This window comes from Electrona antarctica (genome assembly GCF_951216825.1).
Source record: "Electrona antarctica genome assembly, chromosome: 16".
Taxonomy (NCBI): Eukaryota; Metazoa; Chordata; class Actinopteri; order Myctophiformes; family Myctophidae; genus Electrona; species Electrona antarctica.
The window spans coordinates 38,450,829-38,474,822 of NC_136797.1; the positions used below are offsets into that span (position 1 = coordinate 38,450,829).

General features: G+C 42.1%; 1 protein-coding gene across 3 annotated transcripts in view; it reads right to left on the minus strand.

Moving 5' to 3' along the window:
* clip1b (CAP-GLY domain containing linker protein 1b) overlaps nt 1-23,994 on the minus strand; it is a 45,310-nt gene that overhangs the window by 12,251 nt on the left and 9,065 nt on the right. For 2 of the 3 annotated variants that reach the window (XM_079525223.1, XM_079525222.1), the window contains exons 7-16: nt 23,125-23,322; nt 22,436-22,539; nt 20,931-20,991; nt 17,057-17,161; nt 15,104-15,265; nt 13,733-13,828; nt 11,299-11,356; nt 10,605-10,702; nt 9,513-9,566; nt 1,547-1,653 (exon numbers count right to left, since the gene is read on the minus strand). In XM_079525223.1, the coding sequence (XP_079381349.1) occupies nt 1,547-1,653; nt 9,513-9,566; nt 10,605-10,702; nt 11,299-11,356; nt 13,733-13,828; nt 15,104-15,265; nt 17,057-17,161; nt 20,931-20,991; nt 22,436-22,539; nt 23,125-23,322 (1,043 nt within the window). The remainder of the gene's footprint in view (nt 1-1,546; nt 1,654-9,512; nt 9,567-10,604; nt 10,703-11,298; nt 11,357-13,732; nt 13,829-15,103; nt 15,266-17,056; nt 17,162-20,930; nt 20,992-22,435; nt 22,540-23,124; nt 23,323-23,994) is intronic. The other variant, XM_079525224.1, reaches the window with a different exon arrangement.

Consider the following 23,994-nt stretch of genomic DNA (forward strand, 5'->3'; position numbering starts at 1 on the left):
ATGTAGTGGAGTAAAAGTACAATATTTGGATCCGAGATGTAGTGGAGTAGAAGTAAAAGTATTGGAAATTGGAATTACTCAAGTAAAGTACAAATACTTCAAAATTGTACTTAAGTACAGTACTTAAGTAAAAGTACGTAATTACTTTCAGTTTCCACCACTGCAACTGGCTCTCCCTCTTTATAGGCTAAAAAAAAGGGAGAGAGAGAGAGAGAGAGAGAGAGAGAGCGAGCTGATCTGCAAGGTGACACGTGTGCGACACCAGCTCACAGTGCACAACAAAGTATACACTAGGCCAGTGGTTCTCAAAGTGGGGTCCAGGGACCCCCAAGAGATATTTGAAAATAGCAGTTCTCAACAAAAAAGTCTCAAGACTTAATTTGGGCATCCTTGACACAAAAAAATGTGCCTAGGGAAACCCTGTATGTCCAAAACCGTTCAGGAAATGGAAAAAAGTGTGGATCCAATGTAGTTTTGATTCTGTGTCTACTAAATCATTGCTGTTAGATGTTCAACAGTTACTTGATTGATTGAAAATTGTATTAACAGTTTGTAGAACAGTTCAAAGAAAGTACAGGTCAATACAAAAACCACTGAGGATAAAACCAGAAAAAGCAGACAAATACATCAGGGTCATCGATAGATTGGCTATTTTTGGTACTTTCGTGTGACACTGTAGTATGACGAAGTAGGGCATTAATTTAAGTAAAATCATAAAAAGTAAAAACTGTTCTGCCTGTGTAACACCAGCTTTCATGATGGCACAGTCAGGACGAGCTTTGGCTCGAAACGTGGTCAAATAAATGACTCTGGAGCACAATGAGAGAGAGTGTGTGTGTGTGTGTGTGTGTGTGTGTGTGTGTGTGTGTGTGTTCTTCCGCCATAATAAAGCACCTGGCTAGTTTGTGCCAGCCATCTGACAGATCAAACATTTTAATGAGCAAGACGTAGCTCGCCAAGAATGACAATGTTATGGAAACCAGTGAGCTAATAAGCAATGAATGTTTATTGCTTTCTTGCTCTTAAATACGGGTATTTTGAAGAATAATAAAATGTTAATAATAACTCCTCATAGGTATTTGTTTGGTTCTCTATTAAACATATATAAAATGCATTTACTGTCCCTAGACTAGACTTAATGTATGAATGAAATACAGTATGGGTGAGATAAACGGGCGCCTAAAGGCACTCGCCCACTGATCCAATTAGCTAGGATGGGTTAAAAACAGAGGACACATTTTCAAACCTAATTCCATATTGTGCTGATCAGAACAACTATTGACAAACTATTAGTGACTGACTGACTATTCTTATACCAGTGTTTGTGCCAAGTTTTGGTGTGGTTTGGAGCAATGGGGCGCCTTGCAAGTCCACCCCCCTCAAGGCAAACATAGGAATAACTTTATAAACCATTGAACTTTGGTTTATAAAAGTTATTATTATTATTTGGCTAAGATCCCTCACATTATGTCTCACTAACTCAAAACTCAAAAACAAGAACAAAACTAACAATATAAGTCATTAAATATTGTTCATTGTAACTTACATTTCCTTGCAGAGAGTTCCAATGCGCTGGTTTTCTGAACGGCTGCGTTCCTCAGAGAGACCGAGCTCCTCCTGATATTTGGAGTTCTGTTGCTTCAGAACGTCAAGCTGCAGAAGTCACAGATGAAAAAAAAGAGAGATCACAAAATGTTACAAACAAATAAAATACAAAACAAAACAAATCCCCGGAGGATAAATAGCTCATTAACACGAACCATCACACTGATGAAAAGACAGGAAGCGGAGCTGGAAGTAGCAGAGACTAAAAAGTTGAGGTTCTCTCTGGCCCCCTTTTCCACCAAAATAACTTTGGTTCAAGAACTGGTTCCGTTCTAGATTCTTGGAACCTTGGTGCTTTCATGTAACCCGGCATCCATTTTTTGGTTCCAGTTCCGAACCAACTTTTAACCCATTGAGACCTGGAACGCATCCATGTCACGTTAGCGTTTAACCACATTAACCATTAACCCATTTTGGGGCGGGAACCCCTTTTGGTGTTTTAAACCTTATGTTATAATTTAGCTATTGAAAAATAGCAGATCTACAAGCTCATAGCGCGCCACCGAGTGGCGCGCTATGAACTTGTAGGTCTGCTATTTTTGAAAAATCGTTAAAATGTGCCTCAAATCTTTCCGAAAATTGTCATGATTTAGAAAACTTTTTTTTTTTAATTTCGACGTCAGGCCTGAATGGGTTAAAGATACTGAACAGAGGGTACAGTATGTGCGTGACATCATCATCATACCCGGAAGTTATGCAGGAACGCCTACTGAGTGGCAGAAAACTACTTGAAAAAATAACTCAACCGGTTCAAACCCGGTGGAAAAGGGGCATCTGGGAATAACAAGGATGGATAGGATCAGGAATCAGAGTACATCAGAGGGACAGCGCAGCATCAGAGGTTTTGGAAATAAGACTGAGATGATTTGGAGAAACGTACATAGGAGGGATAGTGTGTACATCGGTAGAAGGATGCTGAGGTTGGAAGTGCCAGGCATGGAGGCTTATAGAGGAAGACCAAAGAGGAGATTTATGGATGTACTGAAAGAGGACATGAAGTTAGTTGGTGTGAGAGAAGAGGAGGCGGAGGACAGAGAGACTGGGTGAGATGGAGGCAGATGATTTGCGGTGGCGAACCCCTGAAGGGAAAAGCAGAAAGGAATACTGTAGGTTACAATCTATTTGTTTAGCAAATTACCATCATAATATGCTGTTACAAAACTTCTCATTTGTAATAATAATAATGATTTTGTCCTTTAATCACCACCGCACAAATTGTCCATAATATCATGCCGCCATCTTATTGCCAACCCGCGATTCAGTCAAATGTCCCTTACTGCCAGCCGTAGAAAAGGCATCATTTATTTTGAAAACCCCAGAAATCCACCCCAGAATCGGCCATAACTAATCTGGTGATCATCACTTTAAAAGTAATCAAAAGCGTTATTATAACCGCGAGGCAGCGGCAGTTATTTATGAGCTCTTAAGCACTTGAAACCTATAGCGTCACATTTCTGTGGGGAACACTTTCAGCATAAGAATAACAACAACAATAACATAAGAATCCTGTCAACTGTGGGTTTAACCACTTAAACCTCAGACATCGTCGGAATTCTGGGGGAAACTCTCGGAGGAAATATCAGTTCTACTACAGCACAAGCTCACATTTTAATGTAGAGCAAAAACTGAAAAGAGAGCCCTGAAGAACTCCGGTCAACCATATAGGGTTTAATTATCAGTTTTCCAAACAGCTTCTGTTTGGCACAGCAGACAAAGAAAATTGAGACATCAAGATGTATTCAATATACCTCTCCATTTATAAATAATAAAGTGGTGAATAATGCAAGCAGCAGAGTCATAAAAGTCTTCACGTGTCTGTTCCAACTGTTCCAACCGATCTATGATCTCACCAGCTCTAACGTAGAGCCAACAAGGGACAATAATTAATTTAAGACTAAGAATAAATTATAGATTCCAAATCATCGCCTTCTTTGTAGATGGAATGGGGTTAAAATAATAATAATGCACATGTACCACAATCCAACATATAGGTCACATGCCTTTATGTTTGTACATTAACAGATATGCTCTGTCTGGAGGAGTCCTTCTCCGTGTTCAGTTGTATTGTCAGCAGTGGTGGAAAAACTATTCACATTTTGTACTTTATCATTGTACAGTATCAATACTGCAATTAAAAATGTAAAATTACAAATGTACTTGAGTAAAAGTACAAAAGTATTGGTATCAAATTGTACTTAAAGTACCAAAAGTAGAAAGTACTCTTCATGCAGAATGTCCCAATTCAAGTTTTCAAATGTATACAATTATTTAGAAAATAGCAGATGTACAAGATCACAATGCGTCGCATTGCGAGCTTGTAGATCGGCTATTTTCAAATTGCTGAAGTGTTTAATGTATATTTTGTAATCATAATCAAAGTAACTAGTAACTAAAGTTTTCAAATAAATGTAGTGGAGTGGAGGTAAGTACAATATTTGCCTCTGAGATGTAGTGGAGTAGAAGAAGTAAAAGTATTGGAAATTGGAAATACTCACGTACAAGTACCTCAACACTGTACTTAACCCATTCAGGCCTGACGTCGACATTTATTTTTATTTTCTAAATCATGACAATTTTCGGAAAGATTTGAGGCACATTTTAACGATTTTTCAAAAATAGCAGATCTACAAGTTCATAGCGCGCCACTCGGTGGCGCGCTATGAGCTTGTAGATCTGCTATTTTTCAATAGCTAAATTATAACATAATGTTTAAAACACCAAAAGGGGTTCCCGCCCCAAAATGGGTTAATGGTTAATGTGGTTAAACACTAACGTGACATGGATGCGTTCCAGGTCTCAATGGGTTAAATACAGTACTTAAGCAAATGTACTTAGTTACTTTCCACCACTGATTGTCAGACCGGTCCAACTAACATCTATACATAGGGGTTTATATGTTTCGCTCATGCAAACCTCGTTAACGTTACATTCCATGGTCAGCAACAATAAAGCTTTGTATTCCTAGTTGGGTCCTTAACGTGTCATTTTAATAAACTGATACAGCATCCAATGTGTGGATAGGACAGACGTCTATGTCACATGAACATACTAAACATGTTCCTAACAATGTATCATGCACAGAGAGAGAGAAAGAGTGAGAGACATCAAGTTGAACTAAATACATAATATTAAATTAATTAATAATTAAACTAGACATGCAGTTTGTAATAGGCTACAACATTAACATACTAAACATGCACAATGACTGATTTTTCTGCTGTTTTTGGTCAAGGTTAGTACTGTAGGTCAGGGGTTCTCAACCCGTGGGTCGCGACCCCTCAGGGGGTCGCCAAATTATTTTAGGGGGTCCCCAAATTATAAAAAAGAAAAAAAAAAAAAGATTTTAAATTTTATTTTCACGATTTTTCAAAAATAGCAGACCTACAAGCTCGTAGTGCGCCACTCGGTGGCGCGCTATGAGCTTGTAGATCTGCTATTTTTCAATAGCTAAATTATAACAATGCTTAAAACACCAAAAGGGGTTCCCGCCCAAAATGGGTTAAGGTTATTGTAGCAGTCAATTTATATTGGGGGTCGGGAGGGGGCGGGGCGGGGGTCCCGAGACATTGCCAAATCATTTCCGGGGGTCCCCGGCCAAAAACGTTGAGAACCCCTGCTGTAGGTTACCGTCTAGCACCTCAGCCAAAAGTAGTCTACTGAATGCAGCCCCACACAAATTAGACTGGGAAAGTCATTACATGCTCAAAATAGCCCAATCTACAAGCTCACAAAGCGTTGCAACGTGACATGTTGTAAGCTTGTAGATCGTCTATTTCTTTCCCCCTGTGAGCGTGAGCGACACCATTGTAAGGATGCCAGTGGCATTCGGTGACACCGTTTGTGTTTAGAACATCGGGATGAGCCGCGTGTGTGGATGACAGGCACATGCTACAGAGCTTTATCACTGCCCTGGCTAAGAGCAACAAACCATCTAAAAAAGCATAATAAAAAGACAAAATCTAAATGAAAACCTAGACAAACATTTAAGAAAGCCCAATATGTATGACGTGCAATTGAATTCATCTTATGAGAGTTACAAGCACACATATACGTACTATATAAAGTGCCATGGTGCACTGACTGCATTCCAGAAACTTACATCCATGTCTGTCATAAAGCTCTTTTAATTGTATCATAATTAAATGGGTTTAGAGTTGCCACAAGTATTACATAAAGGTCTAATAGCAATTATTTGAGATAATTGCAACTATTTTGTCATAATCGTGTCCATGTTGAAAAATGTTCATACATAATAAAGCAGAAATAGCAGATCTACAAGATTAAAACGTGTCACTTTGCGACGTGTTGTAAGCTACTTTTAACATTGCAGTAATTTCTTGGTATATTTCAGTTATTTGTCATATCTGCCCTGTGCATTTTTTCATTACGAAGCCTAAAAGGCAAACATAAATGTAATTTCTATACTGTTCCAATTTCAAAAACACAACTAATCGTGATTATTTGTGTGACAATTAATCGTCAACTTAAATGTCCAATCGGGACAGCCCTGAATGGGGTTCCCGATAAGCTGAAGACAGTATATAGAAACAACATTGAATTGTACCTGGTACTGAGGTGAGAATCCCTGACGTCCATCCTATCCTACGGACTCTGCTCCCCAACCTCAACAAACTGTTCTCCACGTTCTTTTTTTTGTCATCAATCACTGCACCAAAAAACACTCAAGTGTGCTGTAACCACTGTTCCTCCATCTATAATAACACACACGCAAAGTGACTAACGCAAGCCTGGCATCAATAAACCATCAGCCCTCATCATCCCCAGTCATGCACGGCGCCCGAGAGAGAGAGAGAGATGGAGGGAGAGAGAGGGAGCATGTTTGCCTTTGAGCGCTCTCTCCCCCATTGCATTAAAGAGGCAACGCTCTTTGATTATGTAAGTCCCCCACCCCCGATAAGCTCCTCCTACACTCACCCCCCCCCCCCCCCACCTCCTGCAGCTGTGTGTGAGACATATGCACACACCCGCATGGCACGTGCGCCCCACACAAACGTGCACCGTCCTTCATTCACTATCGCTCACCACCATATACGCAAATTGAACCTGCCATCTCTATCCCAAACAAACACCAGATTTAACCACTTAAGATCTATACAAATAAATAAAACAGCAGATCTACAAGCTCAGCTCGCATGTATTGGAAACATTTCTGATGATTTTCGCCTATAATGGCGTGCCCCAAAGAGAGGGAGGCCAGTTTGAAAGTGGTTTCAAGACATTATTTAACTAACCAGAATATTCCATATAATATTCAGAATGACAGCTCAATCAGAATAAATTATCTGAATATTCCACTAATATTCAGAATGATAGCTCAATCAGAATATAAATGCCACATCAGTTGGAAGAGAATAGTCCAATCAGGTCGGAAGGAATTCTCATATTCTGGTTGAGAGGGGTGGTTTAAACCGTTTGATATCCAGATCAACATGTAAACACTTATTCCAATCATGTATCTCTCTGGTTGGAAAGAATACAGAAATAATAAAAATAATAAAAGTGTGATCCACTTTGTCAAAAAGTTATATTCAAATTAAATACTTTGAGGTGTGTAAATGAGGAACACTTTTCTTCAGTGTCCATATCTCCTCATAACTCACATGTTTATTGTGTGGTATTTATAATAAATAGAAAATGCCACAAAATAGCCCAGGAGAGTTTCATGTCCAGTCAATAAAGCAATGTTCTGCCCAGCCATCTCTCTCTCTCTCTCTCTCTCTCTCTCTCCTCTCTCCTCTCTCCTCTCTCGCTCTCTCTCTCGCACTCTCTCTCGCACGCACGCACGCACGCACGCACGCACGCACGCACGCACGCACGCCACTCTCCAGTTCACTTGTCATGTACATGATTACATCACAGCCTACGGCTAAATGCCTACAGACAGACATAAGAGCATCACTGCACATACAGCATGTGCCACTACAACATGTCCCTGCTGTCGAGTGGAAAACCTTGTATGTCCAAACCGTTACTTCTTTTATTTATACCAAAACAATAGCTGATGCAACAACCCATGAAAAGTAGATATATGGAGATACTGTACACAGCTTCTGCCTGACAGCAAGGACATCCTTGTGAGGCAAGACATTTAGCGAATATTTATAAAACTTTCACTGGGCAGAAACAGAAATGGCAGATCCACAAGCTTCATGCACACCTAGAGGATGACCCCTACTGAGGTTTCATAACCCCAGTCTTTCCTCTTACGTACATCACCCGGTAGTATCTTAGCTTTATAATGACATTAACACTTAGGTTTTTGTAGATCTAATTTAATTTCTTCACATCAACTAACTTGACATGAGCAGGCTGATCCGTCTAAAGTTTAAGCTGACAAGCTAATTAATCTGAAGTGTTTCTGTTTTGGGCCACGAGCAAAAAAGTTTGGGAACCAGAATAATTTGAATTAATTATTAGTTAGTTAGTTGAATTGCATATTGTCCAATGTCCACTAATATTCACTCCACTCCAGCCATATTCAGAGGAACTTCTCTTTTACTGCTGGCTGTACGTTAATGTTTTGAATATAAATCAAATTTCTGACAAAAGGAAACAACCGTCATCATGACAGGAGTGCTCTGTGCAAAATAAATAAGTCATGTGAGACTGTCAAATAATGAAATGGAATGGAATAATGAAAAAGTAATACCGAACACATGTATTAACAAACAGCCTGAAATGCATAATGCGTGTCCCTCGCAGTTTACACTGCGTGTGCACAACTGCACATGTGTGCGTGTGTGTGTGTGTGTGTGTGTGTGCAGTGTACACAGACAGTATATATACCGTAGTTAGTGTTGTCTGTATGTATGTCCGACCCAGCGGTGCCTGGAAAGCGGACTTTAAACCGATGATGATGATGATGTTGTCTGTAGTGTATGTATGTATGTCTCTAATCTCCCATTTGCATGGCTCTCATGAGACTGACCATCTGGATCCCACACAGCCACCGGGAGGGGGCGGGCGGTTCTGAGTGGATTTGGAGGGCAGAGAGATTCAAATATATAGATGGCATTCCGCAGATCCATACTACAGAAATGATTAATCTTATGATTAATCAAGTGATTGTGTTCCCGACTTGGACTCCTCATGCATTGAAGGAAGCATGAGGTCAGTCCGTTGCTCTCCCCAGGTTGGCAGGGGGAGTGTAGCCCCCAGGATTACATTGGACAATTGACACTGGTTGAAAAAAGGGTTACAAAAATCCTGGGATAAAAAAAAGAGTAAAGGTGAAACATAAGAAATGAAAGCGGGAGGAAGAAGAAGAGAAGGAGAAAGGACACCAGCCCCTGCAGCCATTCACGCCAGACTGACTCAGTGTGACAAAATAAATATAAGTCAAACTCAGCCTGCGTGATTAAATAAAATGCAGAGTAACCTGGGAGGTTAACCTTATGCATAGGCATACAAATGTGCATTGGCACAGAAATGCACTCATGCACATAATAGACTGTAGTGTAGCCATACTATTTACATAACAATCACAGCAGGGCTGAAATATTCAAAGAGATAAACCCTAAACCAACCATGTCCATAAAAATGGGAAAGAATCAGAGAGATAAACATTTTGTTACCACCTCGCTCGGACTCCTCTGGTGCGATATCCTAGACAAATATCATATTACAAAAGTGACGGGTCACACTCAGAATGGCAAGAGTGAGTTAACAACCATGTTTCGGCTATGATAGCCGAAACAAAACATTTGTCATTTGTAGCCTAAAGACAAGAAATAATAAAAAGTCTCTCTTGCCATTCCAAAGAACCAGAGAGACCTTGATATGAAGTGTAACATTCATGCTCATAGAAACGAGCACATGACAAAGTATTATTCATAAAGTATTATTCATAAAGTATTATTCAGATCCACATTAATCCTCTTCCTCACCTGACTCTCCAGCGTGTGCTGGTCGTTGGTCAGTCTCTGCGACGTCTCAGTGGCCTAAGGAACCATGGACAGACACATCTCAAAGTTAACATTACACATTCACAACTCTTTGGATTCCTGAAGACTCTTATGACCAATCTCCACCAAATGTTTCATTCAACAGTTACATTTTCACAGAACAACAATGAAGAAATGAAGAGTGTGTACTGTGTATATAACCTACAGTATATAACTGTATATAAGTGTTATGCAGTTGGGAAATATAATTAAGGATTATTATATGAGAACAAGCCAAACAAGTATTCAATCAATCAATCATATCCTCACAAAACGCCTCTAAATTGTGTTCCTTACTGTATGTTGTTCTTCATAATATCCACTAGACTAGATGGCGATAGCAAGGATTAAAGCGCTGATATTCAGCATCTGGTAACGGGGTGATGCTATTCTGAATTGTTTTGAAATACCGGGTCTGATCCTGGAACTGTATGACACACTACTGGATTTTAAAATCTGATCTCAGATCAGACAGAGGTGAAAAGTTTGGAACGGGGCGGAGTTCTAAATCATTGTTGTCGGGCAGAAACTTCGTATCTCAGTATTTACATTTACAGTATTAATTACAGTATTTACTTTTACATTTTTGGGCCCTACTTCATCATATAAGAGTGTCGCGAAAGTAGTGAAAATATTTGATATACAAGCTCATGTATTGTTGTGAGCTTGTAGACAAAACCTCACTGTAGTCACTATAAAACCTACTTGTTTTAACTGGTCTTCTCTCCCCCTCCCTCTCTCTCTCTCTCTCTCTCTCTCTCTCTCTCTCTCTCTCTCTCTCTCTCTCTCTCTCTCTCTCTCTCTCTCTCTCTCTCTCTCTCTCTCTCTCTCTCTCTCTCTCTCTCTCTCTCTCTCTCTCTCTCTCTCTCTCTCCTCTCTCTCTCTCTCTCTCTCTCCTCTCTCTCTCTCTCCCCTCTCTCTCTCTCTCCCTCCCTCCCCCCCTCTCTCTCTCTCTCTCTCTCCCCCTCTCTCTCTCCCCCGGCTCTCTGCACTCAGGGTTTGGTTGTATACAGTAATAAATAGAGTAAAACCTACTTGTTTCAACTGGTCTTGAAGCTCTCCCTCTCTGCTCTGGCTCTCTGCGGTCTGGGTTTGGTTGTCCTTAATCGCCTGCTCCATCCTCTTCTCCAGCTCTGAGAGAACATAACATAATGGGATGAATCCATAAATTAATAACTTCATATTGCAGTGGCATAAAAGAACATCATCTTTTTTTAACTCAGGACCCAAAAGATAAATTAGACGTTTGCCCGGGACCCAAACTAGTAAAAAAATCACACCCGTGTGAACTGAGTGGTGAAAATCCCCCCCCCCCCCCCCACTCTCTCTCATTAGCAGGCAACAGTGCAGCACTATCTCTCTCTCTGTTTCTGGCACAACAGCACCACTTTTGGTACTCATTGGTACTGGTGCTCATAGCAGTCACACACAAACATGGTTGAACACACACGGTTATATATATTTTTTTTTAGGTTTAAACAAAAACAAAATCACAACTTTTCATCAATTTAAAACAATTCCAACATTATTTTTAAGTATTTCATTAATACAATGAAAAATCTAATAATTCCCATGAATAAATAAATAAAGTAGAAAATAGCAGATCCACAAACTTGTAGATCTGCTCAGTCATTTCACTAGTTTGGGTCCACTAGTTTGAGCTAAAAGGTTTGGGAACCACGGCTCCAATAATCAATGTCAATCAGTTGTCACCAGACGACCACGTTACCTGCCGTGACCTTCGCTGATCTTCGGTTTTCCTCCTCAGCCGTGTCAACCTTCTGTCTCTGAAACCATGAAACAGCTGCGTGAATACCAGGCAGCTACAGTACACACTTCCTACTACATAGTAAGTAACCTGCTGTCTCCTTCTCTTAGTCGGGAAGCATCAACTACATCTGCACTGACGTACATACATCCACAGAAAATAAACGCATTTCTAAACTGGGTCAGTGTAAAGAAGCCAAGACTAGACATGTTCATTTAATGAAAATGGGAATTGCCAAGCAGGTCTAAATGATCCAACTTTTAAGCACATAAGCCCTATTTTATTAGCCTGGAATCCAGACAGGCTCGCTACATTCAAAGTTTACTTTTTTTCTGATTTTCTCTCAGTCTGATTTCCAAACATTAACTGTAGGCACATCATTGCTGATTGGTTAGTGCTCAACCAATCCCAGTAGGAAGGGAAGTGACTTGAATTTTACATTGGATCGCTCTGGTCCCACCCCGCCCACAGACCAATCAAAATCTTCAGTGCCTGGGTGACTGAAACCGCTCCTTTCACATAATAGGAAGAAAAAATAATCCACTGTCTGGACTCCAGGATTTTATACTGCGGAAATAGCTGATCTACAATCTACGGCGCAATGTTAGCTTGTAGCTATGCTATTTTCACTGTTTTTGACAGTGGAAATAGCCCAAAAGGGCAGAAAATGGGGTTGTAGCCAGCTGGAAAGAGGTTAAACACTACAGTAGTGCGCCTATACTGCAGAACAGACAGCTCATCAGTTATCAGTTCGAACACTTAACTGCAAATCAATAACTTATGGTGTCTTGTGATAGTTAACAAATCGATTACGCAGTCCTCTCTCTCTCTCTCTGTGTGTGTGTGTGTGTGTGTGTGTGTGTGTGTGTGTGTGTGTGTGTGTGTGTGTGTGTGTGTGTGTGTGTGTGTGTGTGTGTGTGTGTGTGTGTGTGTGTGTGTGTGTGTGTGTGTGTGTGTGTCTGTGTGTGTGTGTGTGTGTGTGTGTGTGCATGTACTTGTGAGGTACAAATGTCCCCACAACAAGTATAGTAGCATTTGAGAAACAGACATTGTGAGGAAAGGTTTCCTGGTCCCCACTAGAGAAGTGGTTGTTTTAGGGTTAATTGGGGCGTTAGGCTTACAATTAGGAAAATATTCAGGTTGATTTAATTGGTTACATTAGGTTAGGTTTGGATTTACACCTGATTTATACCTAGTTGTGTGCTGCTGTGTCGTGCACCAAAAATAGCAGATCTGAAAGCTTGTAGATCGCCAACAATGGCAGAGATAAAATCACTGTCCGTGTGTTGTGTGTGTGTGTGTGTGTGTGTGTGTGTGTGTGTGTGTGTGTGTGTGCACGCGCACGTACGCAGCGGCAGACTTAGTGCTGGAGGCCCTAGACCTAGTATGAGGCCCCCGTCTGTGGCTCATAAGGGGGTAGATTTTATTTAAGTCAGTGGTTCTCAAAGTGGTTCTTGGAGGAGGCTCCAGGGGGTCCCCAGCAAAATGAGTTCTGAATCAATCCTCAACATATTCAGGTTAACTGGCTAACTTAATCTTGCAAGATTAACCAGCTTTCATGAAACCGGTTAATCGCTGATCCAGGATATATTAAACCAGGATATCTGTTAAATCCCGGCTTAATCCCTAAACCAAGTTTTGTGAAATAGGCCCCAGGTACGGCAGCATAATTGAAAGGAAAGTTTGTTTATTCAGAAGTTTATGTACCGGTATGGACGAATAATTTGCGTGCGTGCGTGCGTGCGTGCGTGCGTGCGTGCGTGCGTGCGTGCGTGCGTGCGTGCGTGCGTGCGTGCGTGCGTGCGTGCGTGCGTGCGTGCGTGCGTGCGTGCGTGCGTGCGTGCGTGCGTGCGTGCGTGCGTGCGTGCGTGCGTGCGTGCGTGCGTGCGTGCGTGCGTGCGTGCGTGCGTGCGTGCGTGCGTGCGTGCGTGCGTGCGTGCGTGCGTGCGTGCGTGCGTGCGTGCGTGCGTGCGTGCGTGCGTGCGTGCGTGCGTGCGTGCGTGCGTGCGTGCGTGCGTGCGTGCGTGCGTGCGTGCGTGCGTGCGTGCGTGCGTGCGTGCGTGCGTGCGTGCGTGCGTGCGTGCGTGCGTGCGTGCGTGCGTGCGTGCGTGCGTGCGTGCGTGCGTGCGTGCGTGCGTGCGTGCGTGCGTGCGTGCGTGCGTGCGTGCGTGCGTGCGTGCGTGCGTGCGTGCGTGCGTGCGTGCGTGCGTGCGTGCGTGCGTGCGTGCGTGCGTGCGTGCGTGCGTGCGTGCGTGCGTGCGTGCGTGCGTGCGTGCGTGCGTGCGTGCGTGCGTGCGTGCGTGCGTGCGTGCGTGCGTGCGTGCGTGCGTGCGTGCGTGCGTGCGTGCGTGCGTGCGTGCGTGCGTGCGTGCGTGCGTGCGTGCGTGCGTCTCACCAGATCAGTAAGTTGTGTTTCCAGAGAACTCTTGTCTTGTTGGACAGACTGCAGTTCTTTCTGTTTGCTCTCCAGATCCACACTCAGCTCACTAATCTGCAGGAAAGTACAAACACAATCAGGGCTCTAACTATCCATTACTTTATTAGCAAAAGTTATATCCATTACTTTTTAGATAATTCAAATATCAATTATTCAATTAACAACTAATTTATACTTTGTCACACAACCATGTCTTGCAAAAATAGCAGACCTGCGGGCTCACAACGCATCAACGTGTTGTGAGCTTGCAGATCATCAATTTTCACTATTTTAAATTATTTTAAGATATTTCTGGAAACTTTAGTGACATGCCCAATATTGGGATCAATTATTGTATTGATAATTTTGTCAAATTATCGATCATCATGATCAATGATCTCAGACTGTGTCAGGCTTGTGCAGATAAATCTGTAATGTCACAGGAGCACAGTCACACCACAAATGTAATGCATTTAAATGGTTTACGCCGTGACAAAAGTGATCGACTAAACTACAGTATAAGAACATTAAAGGTACAAAATCTGTTTATAGAGAAGCGGACTGAGAACTTTGTAAATTTGAGACTTCTGTTTGCTTGATATCATTTTCCTGTGGAAACCCACTCTGCTTTCTTTTCCTGTGGAAACCCACTCTGCTTTCTTTTCCTGTGGAAACCCACTCTGCTTTCTTTCCTGTGGAAACCCACTCTGCTTTCTTTTTCTGCTGAGTTTTGGACTAATTCTTCTGGCTACACATAAGTCATGTCCTAGTATGAGCGAATAGGGGCAGGGGATCAACGTCACGTAATTATTTTGTTTGACCCGGGAAATTCTCAGATGTATATCTCAAAGAATATGATTATTGGCAGAATCTCGGAAAGTTTTGAATATTAGGCGTTCCTGTTTTCATTTTTTGGTTGTTGCAATCACCTGCACTACAATACTTCACCATAACTTGCTCGATGACAAAATAACCCATAAAAAAAACCCATAGAATGTAACACTGTGTACGTTCCGTAATGCAATTTCAATGGTAAGCTGAATTGTTTTCACGCCACGAAGGAATGGCAGACTCGGAAGACATTCAAGTTGTGTTATATATTAAAATGCACTGTACAACCCAAAACACAAACTTTGGCACCACGTATAAAAAAAAAAAAAATCATTGTTTTGATTTTTTTGATTTATTTTAATTAAAAAAAAGAGAAAAAAAATAATAAAAAAATATATATATATATTTTTTTTTTCAAAGACGTCCACAGACGTCTTGGGCTATGCACGTGCGGTATTACCAAGGACGTCCACAGACGTCTTGGGCACAAAATGTGTTACAAAAATGTCCATCACCAACCCTTTTCTCCTGGGACGTGGCCTGGCTCTTGAGGCTGCTGAGCTGCTGCTGGGACAGGGACATGGCGTCCTCCGTCCTCTGGGACGCCCGGAGCCTCAGCTGCATGTCGGCCACCTCCCGCTCCAGCTCCATGATCCTGGAGCGCTCCGACACCGTGGCAACCTGCGGCGGGACGGGACATGACGGGACGAGGGGCGAGACGCGTCAACGGCAAGGTGGACGAGGGACAACCCACGAGAGGAGGCACAGAGAGCAACACACTGTACTGTACCACAGAGCTGGGTTTAAATAGCTTAACCACAACATTATTCAAAATGGTTTCTAAAATAGCTGATCTACAAACTCCCTACATGTGTGTGTGTGTGGGGGGGGGGCACACATTGTGAGCTTGCAGATATAGGCTAGTTTTCATTCATCTTTTATTACCAGGGTTTTATTACCAGGGTTCAAGAGGTTAATAGACGTGCTTTATCCTCGAAAATAGCAGATCTACAACCATCGCATTGCGACCATGGCTTGCAGATAGTCAATTTTTGGCATGATGCGACACTGTGATAAATAAGCCTTTAGGGACCTTGAAGGGTATAAAACGAGATTTGTTTTGTTAAATAAGTGTGAAATAGCTGTATATTCTGATAGTTGCTATCGTGCGTTTGTTCAGTAACACGGGTCTCTTGTTACCCAACACTACTGCATAGCAATGATTATTGATTACTGTCAGAATGTAGAGATTTACCTTTTTAACAAAAAATGTTACACCTGTCTTTGGTGTCCTCGTTCAAGCAGCCCTCTCCAATGGATGAAGACAATTGCAGTACTCAAAATGTGGCTTGCTATATGTGTGTATCGCTCTTCCCAATAGGTGAATTGATTGACTCCAACCTGCTATAACCTCTTCTGCTAGGATGCAGAGTTATAATAAACAGTGCATTCTTGTTCTTAACAGTACATTTACATATTAAAGTAAATGTAGTATTTACATTTTTCCCCCAACGTGTTGATCTAGAAAAACACAAAAGGCTTTTTCAGCTTCACTATAACAAAAATAATATATTGATAATGATATATTATTTTGATATTCAGGGCTGGTATGGTCGACTTAACTCCGACTTATAGCCGATACCGATATGATGTCGATCAATTGGTGCATCCCTATCAACAACGTTTCAATGCTTACAGAACCTTACCATACCTAGTACTAAGCAGACCTGTAAGTTCTGTTGTTCCAATAAAACAATTTGGACAGAGAGCTTTATTGCAGTGTGTAGACTCGAATTACCTCATGTTCTACTTTATTTGTCCTGCACACTTTTTTTCTTATAAAACCTGAATAACATTGAGTGTCAGGGTGCAAATCGCACATCCTGTCCCATACTTTCACACACTGTCCAAATATAGCGGAGCGGTAGCCCCTTATGTATTGTACATGTGATGGCATAAATGGAATAATATCCCCACCGCCCCAAGGGTCCTTGGGGCAAGGGTCCTTGGGGCAATGGGGCAGGGTCCCCAGGTCCCCAGCTAAATGATTACTAGTTAAATGGGGGGGGGGGGGATCATGGAACCAAATGATAGACCATATCGGATAACATCATGTTTAACAATAAAACATGTTCTTAGATTGGGGTCCCAGAGATGAGAAACCCTATCAAATGGGGGTCCCATGGCCAATCAAACAAGCAATCACTTGGCTCTGTACAAGAAACCGCTTTTTTCCGTCTACACCAAATCTCTTCGGCTAAAAATAGCTAGATCTACAAGCTCACAATGCGCCACAGCGTGATGCATCGCAAGCTTGTAGATCTGGTATTTTTGGCTAACCCCCCCCCCAAGAATATGGATGGACAGCCTGTAATAAGCCTACAGTGTGAATCATCCTGAGTGACAGACGGTGCTTCTGTGGCTCGGGGGAAGAGGGCGGGCGGGGTTGGTTCAGATATTATTAAGTATTACCCTAGTGTCCTCTAAGTCCCTCTGGAGTTTGTCTGCTTTGGTCTTTTCAAAGAGCAGGCTCTGCTCGAGCTCCTTTACTGTGCCATGCTCCAGTTTGATCTGCGTCTGTTAGTAAAAGAAGAGAGCGAGAAGAAGTAGAAAACAGCAGAAGAACACACACACACACAAGGCAAGGCCACAGCGACATGCTAGCTTTGTGCCGCACACAGAAAGATCGAGGACAACAAAACATCATTGACTGTTAAGGGCCATTCACCCGGAGCACTATAACTATACAAATATAGTTTTAAAAATCAAGTGCATCAAACGGTCATCAATATGTCCGTAGCTCCGTACACGGACGAATGTGTCCGTGGCAAAGACTTGGTCTTGTCTGTGGCAAGTTTGGAGACAGGAACATTTTCGATTTTCTGTTTTACTGACCACGTTATTATTTTGATCGTAAGACCCAATAACAGAATGTCTCCAGGTTGTCTTCAGAATATGTACAGTGTATGACACTGATTTACTATGACACTATGGCACATTAGAAGTTCAACTAGTACTAGTGGTTCTCAAATGTTTTATTTGCAAGGACCCCCTTAATTCTGAGTGTACAAATGTACAAACCAAATGGACCTGTAAGGGTTCATGGGATTCCATTTGTACACTCTCAGACTTACAGACCTGTTATGGTCATTCAGGGATAGCTTTCTTAGTGTTTCTGGTGATATTATTATCCACTCATTTTGTATGTCCATGGCAAAAGAATATATATATTTTGACATAAATGTCCACCACAAGCCAAGATGGTGATGACCCCTGAGTGGATGGCAGAGTTCACGCCACAGAAATGCAATGGTGAATGATATAGTCATCTTTATAGCTGTTGTGCTCAATGTGAATGGCGCTTTAATTCACACGACGCTCATTTTTATGTTACGTCACGAGACCGAGTTGTGCGAAAATAGCCGATCTACAAGCTATGCGAGCTTGTAGAACAGCTGTTTTCGGTATGCAACTCAGAGAGTATAACTTCAAAAGGTATATTTCACTTTCAAACACGTTTGGGGTGATTTTTTTCATCTACTTTTGCGTGCACACCAGACAGTGTTTAAGTTGCTTGAATTGATTCGGTATTTGACATACATTTTATCAGACACGCACCCTTCCTATACAAACCCACTGAAACTGTGTTACAATGGTTGTTAGTTTACTGACCTGGCGAAGATCTACTAAGATCGAAACCTTGTCGTTTATTCCAGGGGTTCTCAACCCGTGGGTCGCGACCCCTCGGGGGGTCGCCAAATTATTTTAGGGGGTCCCCAAATTATTAAAAAAAAAAAAAAAAAAAACATTTTTTTGAAATCTTTATTTTCACGATTTTTCAAAAATAGCAGACCTACAAGCTCGTAGCGCGCCACTCGGTGGCGCGCTATGAGCTTGTAGATCTGCTATTTTTAAATAGCTAAATTATAACAATGCTTAAAACACCAAAAGGGGTTCCCGCCCAAAATGGTTTAAGGTTATTGTAGCAGTCAATTTATATTGGGGGTCGGGAGGGGGCGGGGCGGGGGTCCCGAGACGTTGCCAAAGCATTTTCGGGGGTCCCCGGCCAAAAACGTTGAGAACCCCTGGTTTATTCAATAAAGTAATTACCTCCTTCTACAATGGTTGTTAGTCTCATTGAAAACACTTCCTTGGTTCTGGTGACTGATATTGTCCTTCTAATGATGAGGCACTGTGTAGTTTTTCTTTTTGTACAAAAAATAAATGAAAAATGGAATAGAAAAAACACAGCCCCATCACGAATTAGAAGGACAATATCATTCACCAGTCCAGAACCAAGGACGTGTGCTTAAAATTAAGTTTGACGTTACGTAGGAAGGGGGCTTGTCTGAACAAATGCATATCAAATATCTAAATACTGAACCAATCACCTTAAAAACTGTCTGGAGGGCACACAAGTAGTAGTTAGTACACGTTCAACCATGTTTGAAAATGAAATATCCCTTTAAGCAAGACTCAAGGTGTGGGAAACACACACGCACCACCCCCCTGTAATGACGTAAGAGAAAAATGGCCGCCGTGTGAATGTGGTCAATGAAAGAAGAAGATGAGGAAGATGAGGAAGTCAGACATAATGACATAATGCATAGTATAGTATATGTAATGAACTGTATGGTGTACGTCTATCAGTGTCACTGTTATCCGGGGACAGTGGAATAGGGATGAGTATTAATTAAACCCTACAAGAAGCCCAATCCAAACTAAACTCATTCTAAAGTTATTCACGGTAGTATTACTTACTCTGGTGACTCTTTGTAGCTGCTTGTTGTGGATCATTTCACTTTTCGGCTCACAATTCTCTCCATTTTACGGCCTTCAATTACATCATTGTCTGTCTTATTGACATTCATTTTCTCCTTCTTTGATAGATGTTAATGTTTCAGCTGGTCTCAGATGGTTATGATGAGCCCTTGGGAGGCCCCCAAAACGATACTGTATGTTGGTAACTTGTTCATGTTATTTAGATTATTTTTTGCTTATTTAGATGTTGTTTAGAGCAGTGGTTTTCAACGAGTGGTCCATGAGGCTTGAGGGATTTCCAGGTGGTCCCCAGCTAAATGATGGAGAGTTGTATAACCAAATGGACCCTTATACAGTAGATAAGATCTTTAACTCTTGAGGGTGTAAAATGAAACCAAATGAACCCGTAACCCTTACAGATCCATTTGGAAGAGTTAAATTGTTGTTAAACATCTGCATTTCTTAATTTACAAGAAGTCTACACAATTAGAGAATGTAGAAGAATTGTTATTTTGATCAACATTATCTCTCTCCTATGGCACCACACATCAATACAGCATGGAATTGTGGACAAAGTCTTGGCGAAAATATTCGAAGTTTTAGGTCTGAGAGGCTAAATCTCATCAAATGGTGGTCCGTTGCTCAAATGCCAAATAAATAATGGATATGAAAAGGGTTGAAAACCACTGGTTTAGACAGATGCTGCTAAGTTGGATGTTTACCTGGTATTCTAGTTTCTTTGAAGCGCTAAATTGTTTTCTTGGGACTATTTACCCTGTCGTTCACTGATTAGGGTTCAAGTCATTTACTCAGATATCATACTCTGGATAAGAGTGTCTGGCTAATTCCCTAAATCGTTAAACTGTCAATTATCTTCTATTCCAATGCCGGAAGGGATAACCACAGATGGATGATACAACAGCAGTATTTAAAGTATTTAAAAAGGCTGACAGACCGTCAGGGTGACACAAACAGCACAGACAGGGAGGATGAGATAAAAGCATACAAACACTTGAGGCAGTGTAGTGGAAATGCGACTTATGCAAGGGGACAACCAGATGGCCTGAGAATAAATGACAGCGCTATTGAGAGTCGCCTAATTTATACCCCGTCGTGCGACACCGTCCCTTGCCGAAAATAACCGATCTTTAAGCTCACACGTGGGCTATTTTCGGCGCACACCATAGTTGTACGTCAAGGTATAAATCGGGCTTAATTAAGGATCACTTAATACATAGCAATCGCTTGACCAGCGTACGGTATTTCGATAAAGCATTAGCTCTCAGGAATGAGTTAAGATAAAAATAAAAAAAAAGGTTGTCGACGTCATCATTATCATTATTTATGATAAGGCATAATCAGTGTGCTACGATTATGAACAGCAGCAGTAGGAGCCAGTTAACATTTCAAAGCAGCCTGCAGAAGGAGAGAGAGCGAGAGAGAGAGAGAGAGACAGATAACAGGGAGCCGACGTGATGTCAAGTCACTACTATTTTAGACGAAGAGAGAAACCAGCGGGAGGGAGAGAGAGAGAGATGAGAGAGATTACGGGAGAGAGAGAGACTAAAAATATAACATTGGTTACCTCAAGGTCACCTTTGGTGATGCATGCCTCTTCCACACGGAACTGCAGGTCCTCCACTTTCCTGTGAAAAAAGGACATGATAGGAAGGTGCAGTGAGCACGTCTTTTGTTGAAATAAGTGTTAAATACAAATAGCTCTATTATAGCGACCATTGCTATGGAGTGTTTGTCCAGTAACAGGGGTCTTCCTGTCTCTCCAGTCAGGAGACAGGGGGACTGTTACTGAACAATGACTTTAATAGCAATTGTTACCATCATAATGTAGCGTTTTAACATTTTAACAAAATACTTTTAGATTTTGCCCATTTAGGGCAGGAAGCCCTTTTGGGGTTCTTGTTGCTATGTACAACAACATATATTTTTTGAAATTTTTTGAATAAATATTTTCTCAGAAAACTTAGGTCAGGATTAACCCAAACATAATCACTTAAGGTCCCTGCACACTGGACACGTTTTCGGATGTTTAGCTGCGTTTTTCCGTCGGTTTGCGTCCAGTGTGCAACCTCCTTTACAGTACATATAAATCTGTTTAATTGTCATCTATTTGGGAAATAAGTTATTATATTTTTATTGCTAATGGATTTTTTTTGCCCTTCGTTGTTATGCCAATTCCCAAGTTGCCCCACACACTTGTAGTCCCTGTCACCGCTGACCCCTACAGTTTGTCATGAAGGAGGGTGTGGGTGAGCATGTGTCTACAGACTCTACACCGATACATATGAAGCCACTGTCTGGCCGCTTCTTTCACCTGACAGGGAGGAGATTCACCGGGAGCATGTAGAACAGCCATACGAACATGCTATATTGGTGGTTCTCAAACCTTTCCGTGCCAAGGACCCCCACATTTGTATGTATTTGGCCATGGACCCCATCCATTCTGCTACGGACCCCCATAAGATAATGTGTGTTTAAAAAAGTTTTTGTTTTTTTTGCTTTTAATGTTTCAAAAACAGCTCATCTACAACGACATCGGCCGAGCCTGATGCACCACAGAGGATTCAAACCCCTGATCTCTGCAGTCGTGTGCATTAGTCATCCGGACGTGTCTTATTACATTTTTGATGACAAAGCACAGACAACTGCAGACCAAATAATCATGTCAGCTGTTGTCATATGGTATCTCGTAATACATATGGTTTCATTTGTTCAGCTTAAAATAATACCAACACCACCCACCTCTTCTCCGCCTCCAGCTGGTTGAGTAGCTCCACCTTGTCTTAAAATAATACCAACACCACCCACCTCTTCTCCTCCTCCAGCTGGTTGAGTAGCTCCACCTTGTCTTAAAATAATACCAACACCACCCACCTCTTCTCCTCCTCCAGCTGGTTGAGTAGCTCCACCTTGTCTTAAAATAATACCAACACCACCCACCTCTTCTCCTCCTCCAGCTGGTTGAGTAGCTCCACCTTGTCTTAAAATAATACCAACACCACCCACCTCTTCTCCTCCTCCAGCTGGTTGAGTAGCTCCACCTTGTCTTAAAATAATACCAACACCACCCACCTCTTCTCCTCCTCCAGCTGGTTGAGTAGCTCCACCTTGTCTCGGTCTGCGGTCTCCACAAGAATACGCAGCTGATCCAGCTTGGCCTCCATATCTATGGCATACTGACACGCACGCGCACACACACACACACACACACACGCACGCACGCACGCACACAATATAAAATAGCCTCTTTATGTGCATAAAGAATAGTCATCAAGAATCATACTTAAGCTAAGAACCTAACATCCGTCTAACAGTAGAATATCTATATAATGACACTATGCGTATACAGATACACTACATAGAGTGCTATGTCTACATAAAATGCTATCTAAATTACATAAGTTGAGCCTATGCAATATGCATACACCTGTATGGTCGTCGAGGCTAGGGCAAGTGCTACGGCAAGTGCTACAGGCTAAGATGGAGATTGAAGTTCCATAGTTTTGGACCCAGAAGGGAGAAGAGTTTGGGACGTGTGGAGCGTTGTCCCGGTGATTTCTTTTACTCTTGAGAGTATAAAATGAAACTAAATGGACCCGTATATTACACTCACAAGAGTTAAATTATTGTTAAACATCTGCATTACTTCAGTTAATTTACAAGAAGTCTACACATTAGAGCATGTAGAAGAATTGTGGGCTTTGATATGAAAAGGGCTGAAAACCACTGCTTTACTAAATGCATGCGTTCTTATCACTCACCTGGTCCTGTCCCGTCCTGAGCAGGGCCAGCTCCTGCGTCACCTCCCCCACGTGGCTGGTGGCCTTGGCCACCTCGTGGCACTCCAGGTCCCTCTCGGCCAGCAGCTGCTCGATGTGCTGTTGCTTCTCCTTCAGCGCCTCCTGCAGCGCCGTGGTGCTCGAGATCTTACGGGCGTAGCGCGCCGACGTCTCCGTCAGCTGGACGCACGCGCACACACACACACACACACACACACACACACACACACACACACACACACACACACACCTGTGACCTCCTTCGATAATTTACTCATTCCCTGACAAACGTCTTTGATGCCAACCGCTCAAATGACTGGCCGCGTGTGTCCGTAATCTCCGTATGTATGTTTGCAGTACGAACAGCTGCAATACCACTGGGTCACCTACTAGTGCCGCTGTTGAGCTTCACATTGTGAACTATTACAATAGTGCACGTTGGGTTACAGGTGCATGATGGGAAGCCGAGTTTTTAGTGTAACACTAATGTCATTTTTGTATTATGTATTTTTGCGTTTTTTCTAGTAATTCAACAACTGTGCACATTAAGGGGTGCCACCCCCAATAGCAGCCCTTTTGTGACATATATTCATATTTTTAATTCATCATTTTAATGCCAAAAGAAAAATCCGCGATTTACACACTATATCTCATTTTGACGGGGCAAGACTATAGTATTGGGACAATCAGTCCTGATGGTGGCGGTAACGTCACCATTGTGCCGATTCTGACCAAAGGGAGCGAGTGAACGATGACCACTTCCGGTTTGGATCAAAATATCCGGTAGTATCTTTGCTACTGTGCAACAACATCAGATGTCCGGAATGCTAAGCTATCATCGTATTTTTCATA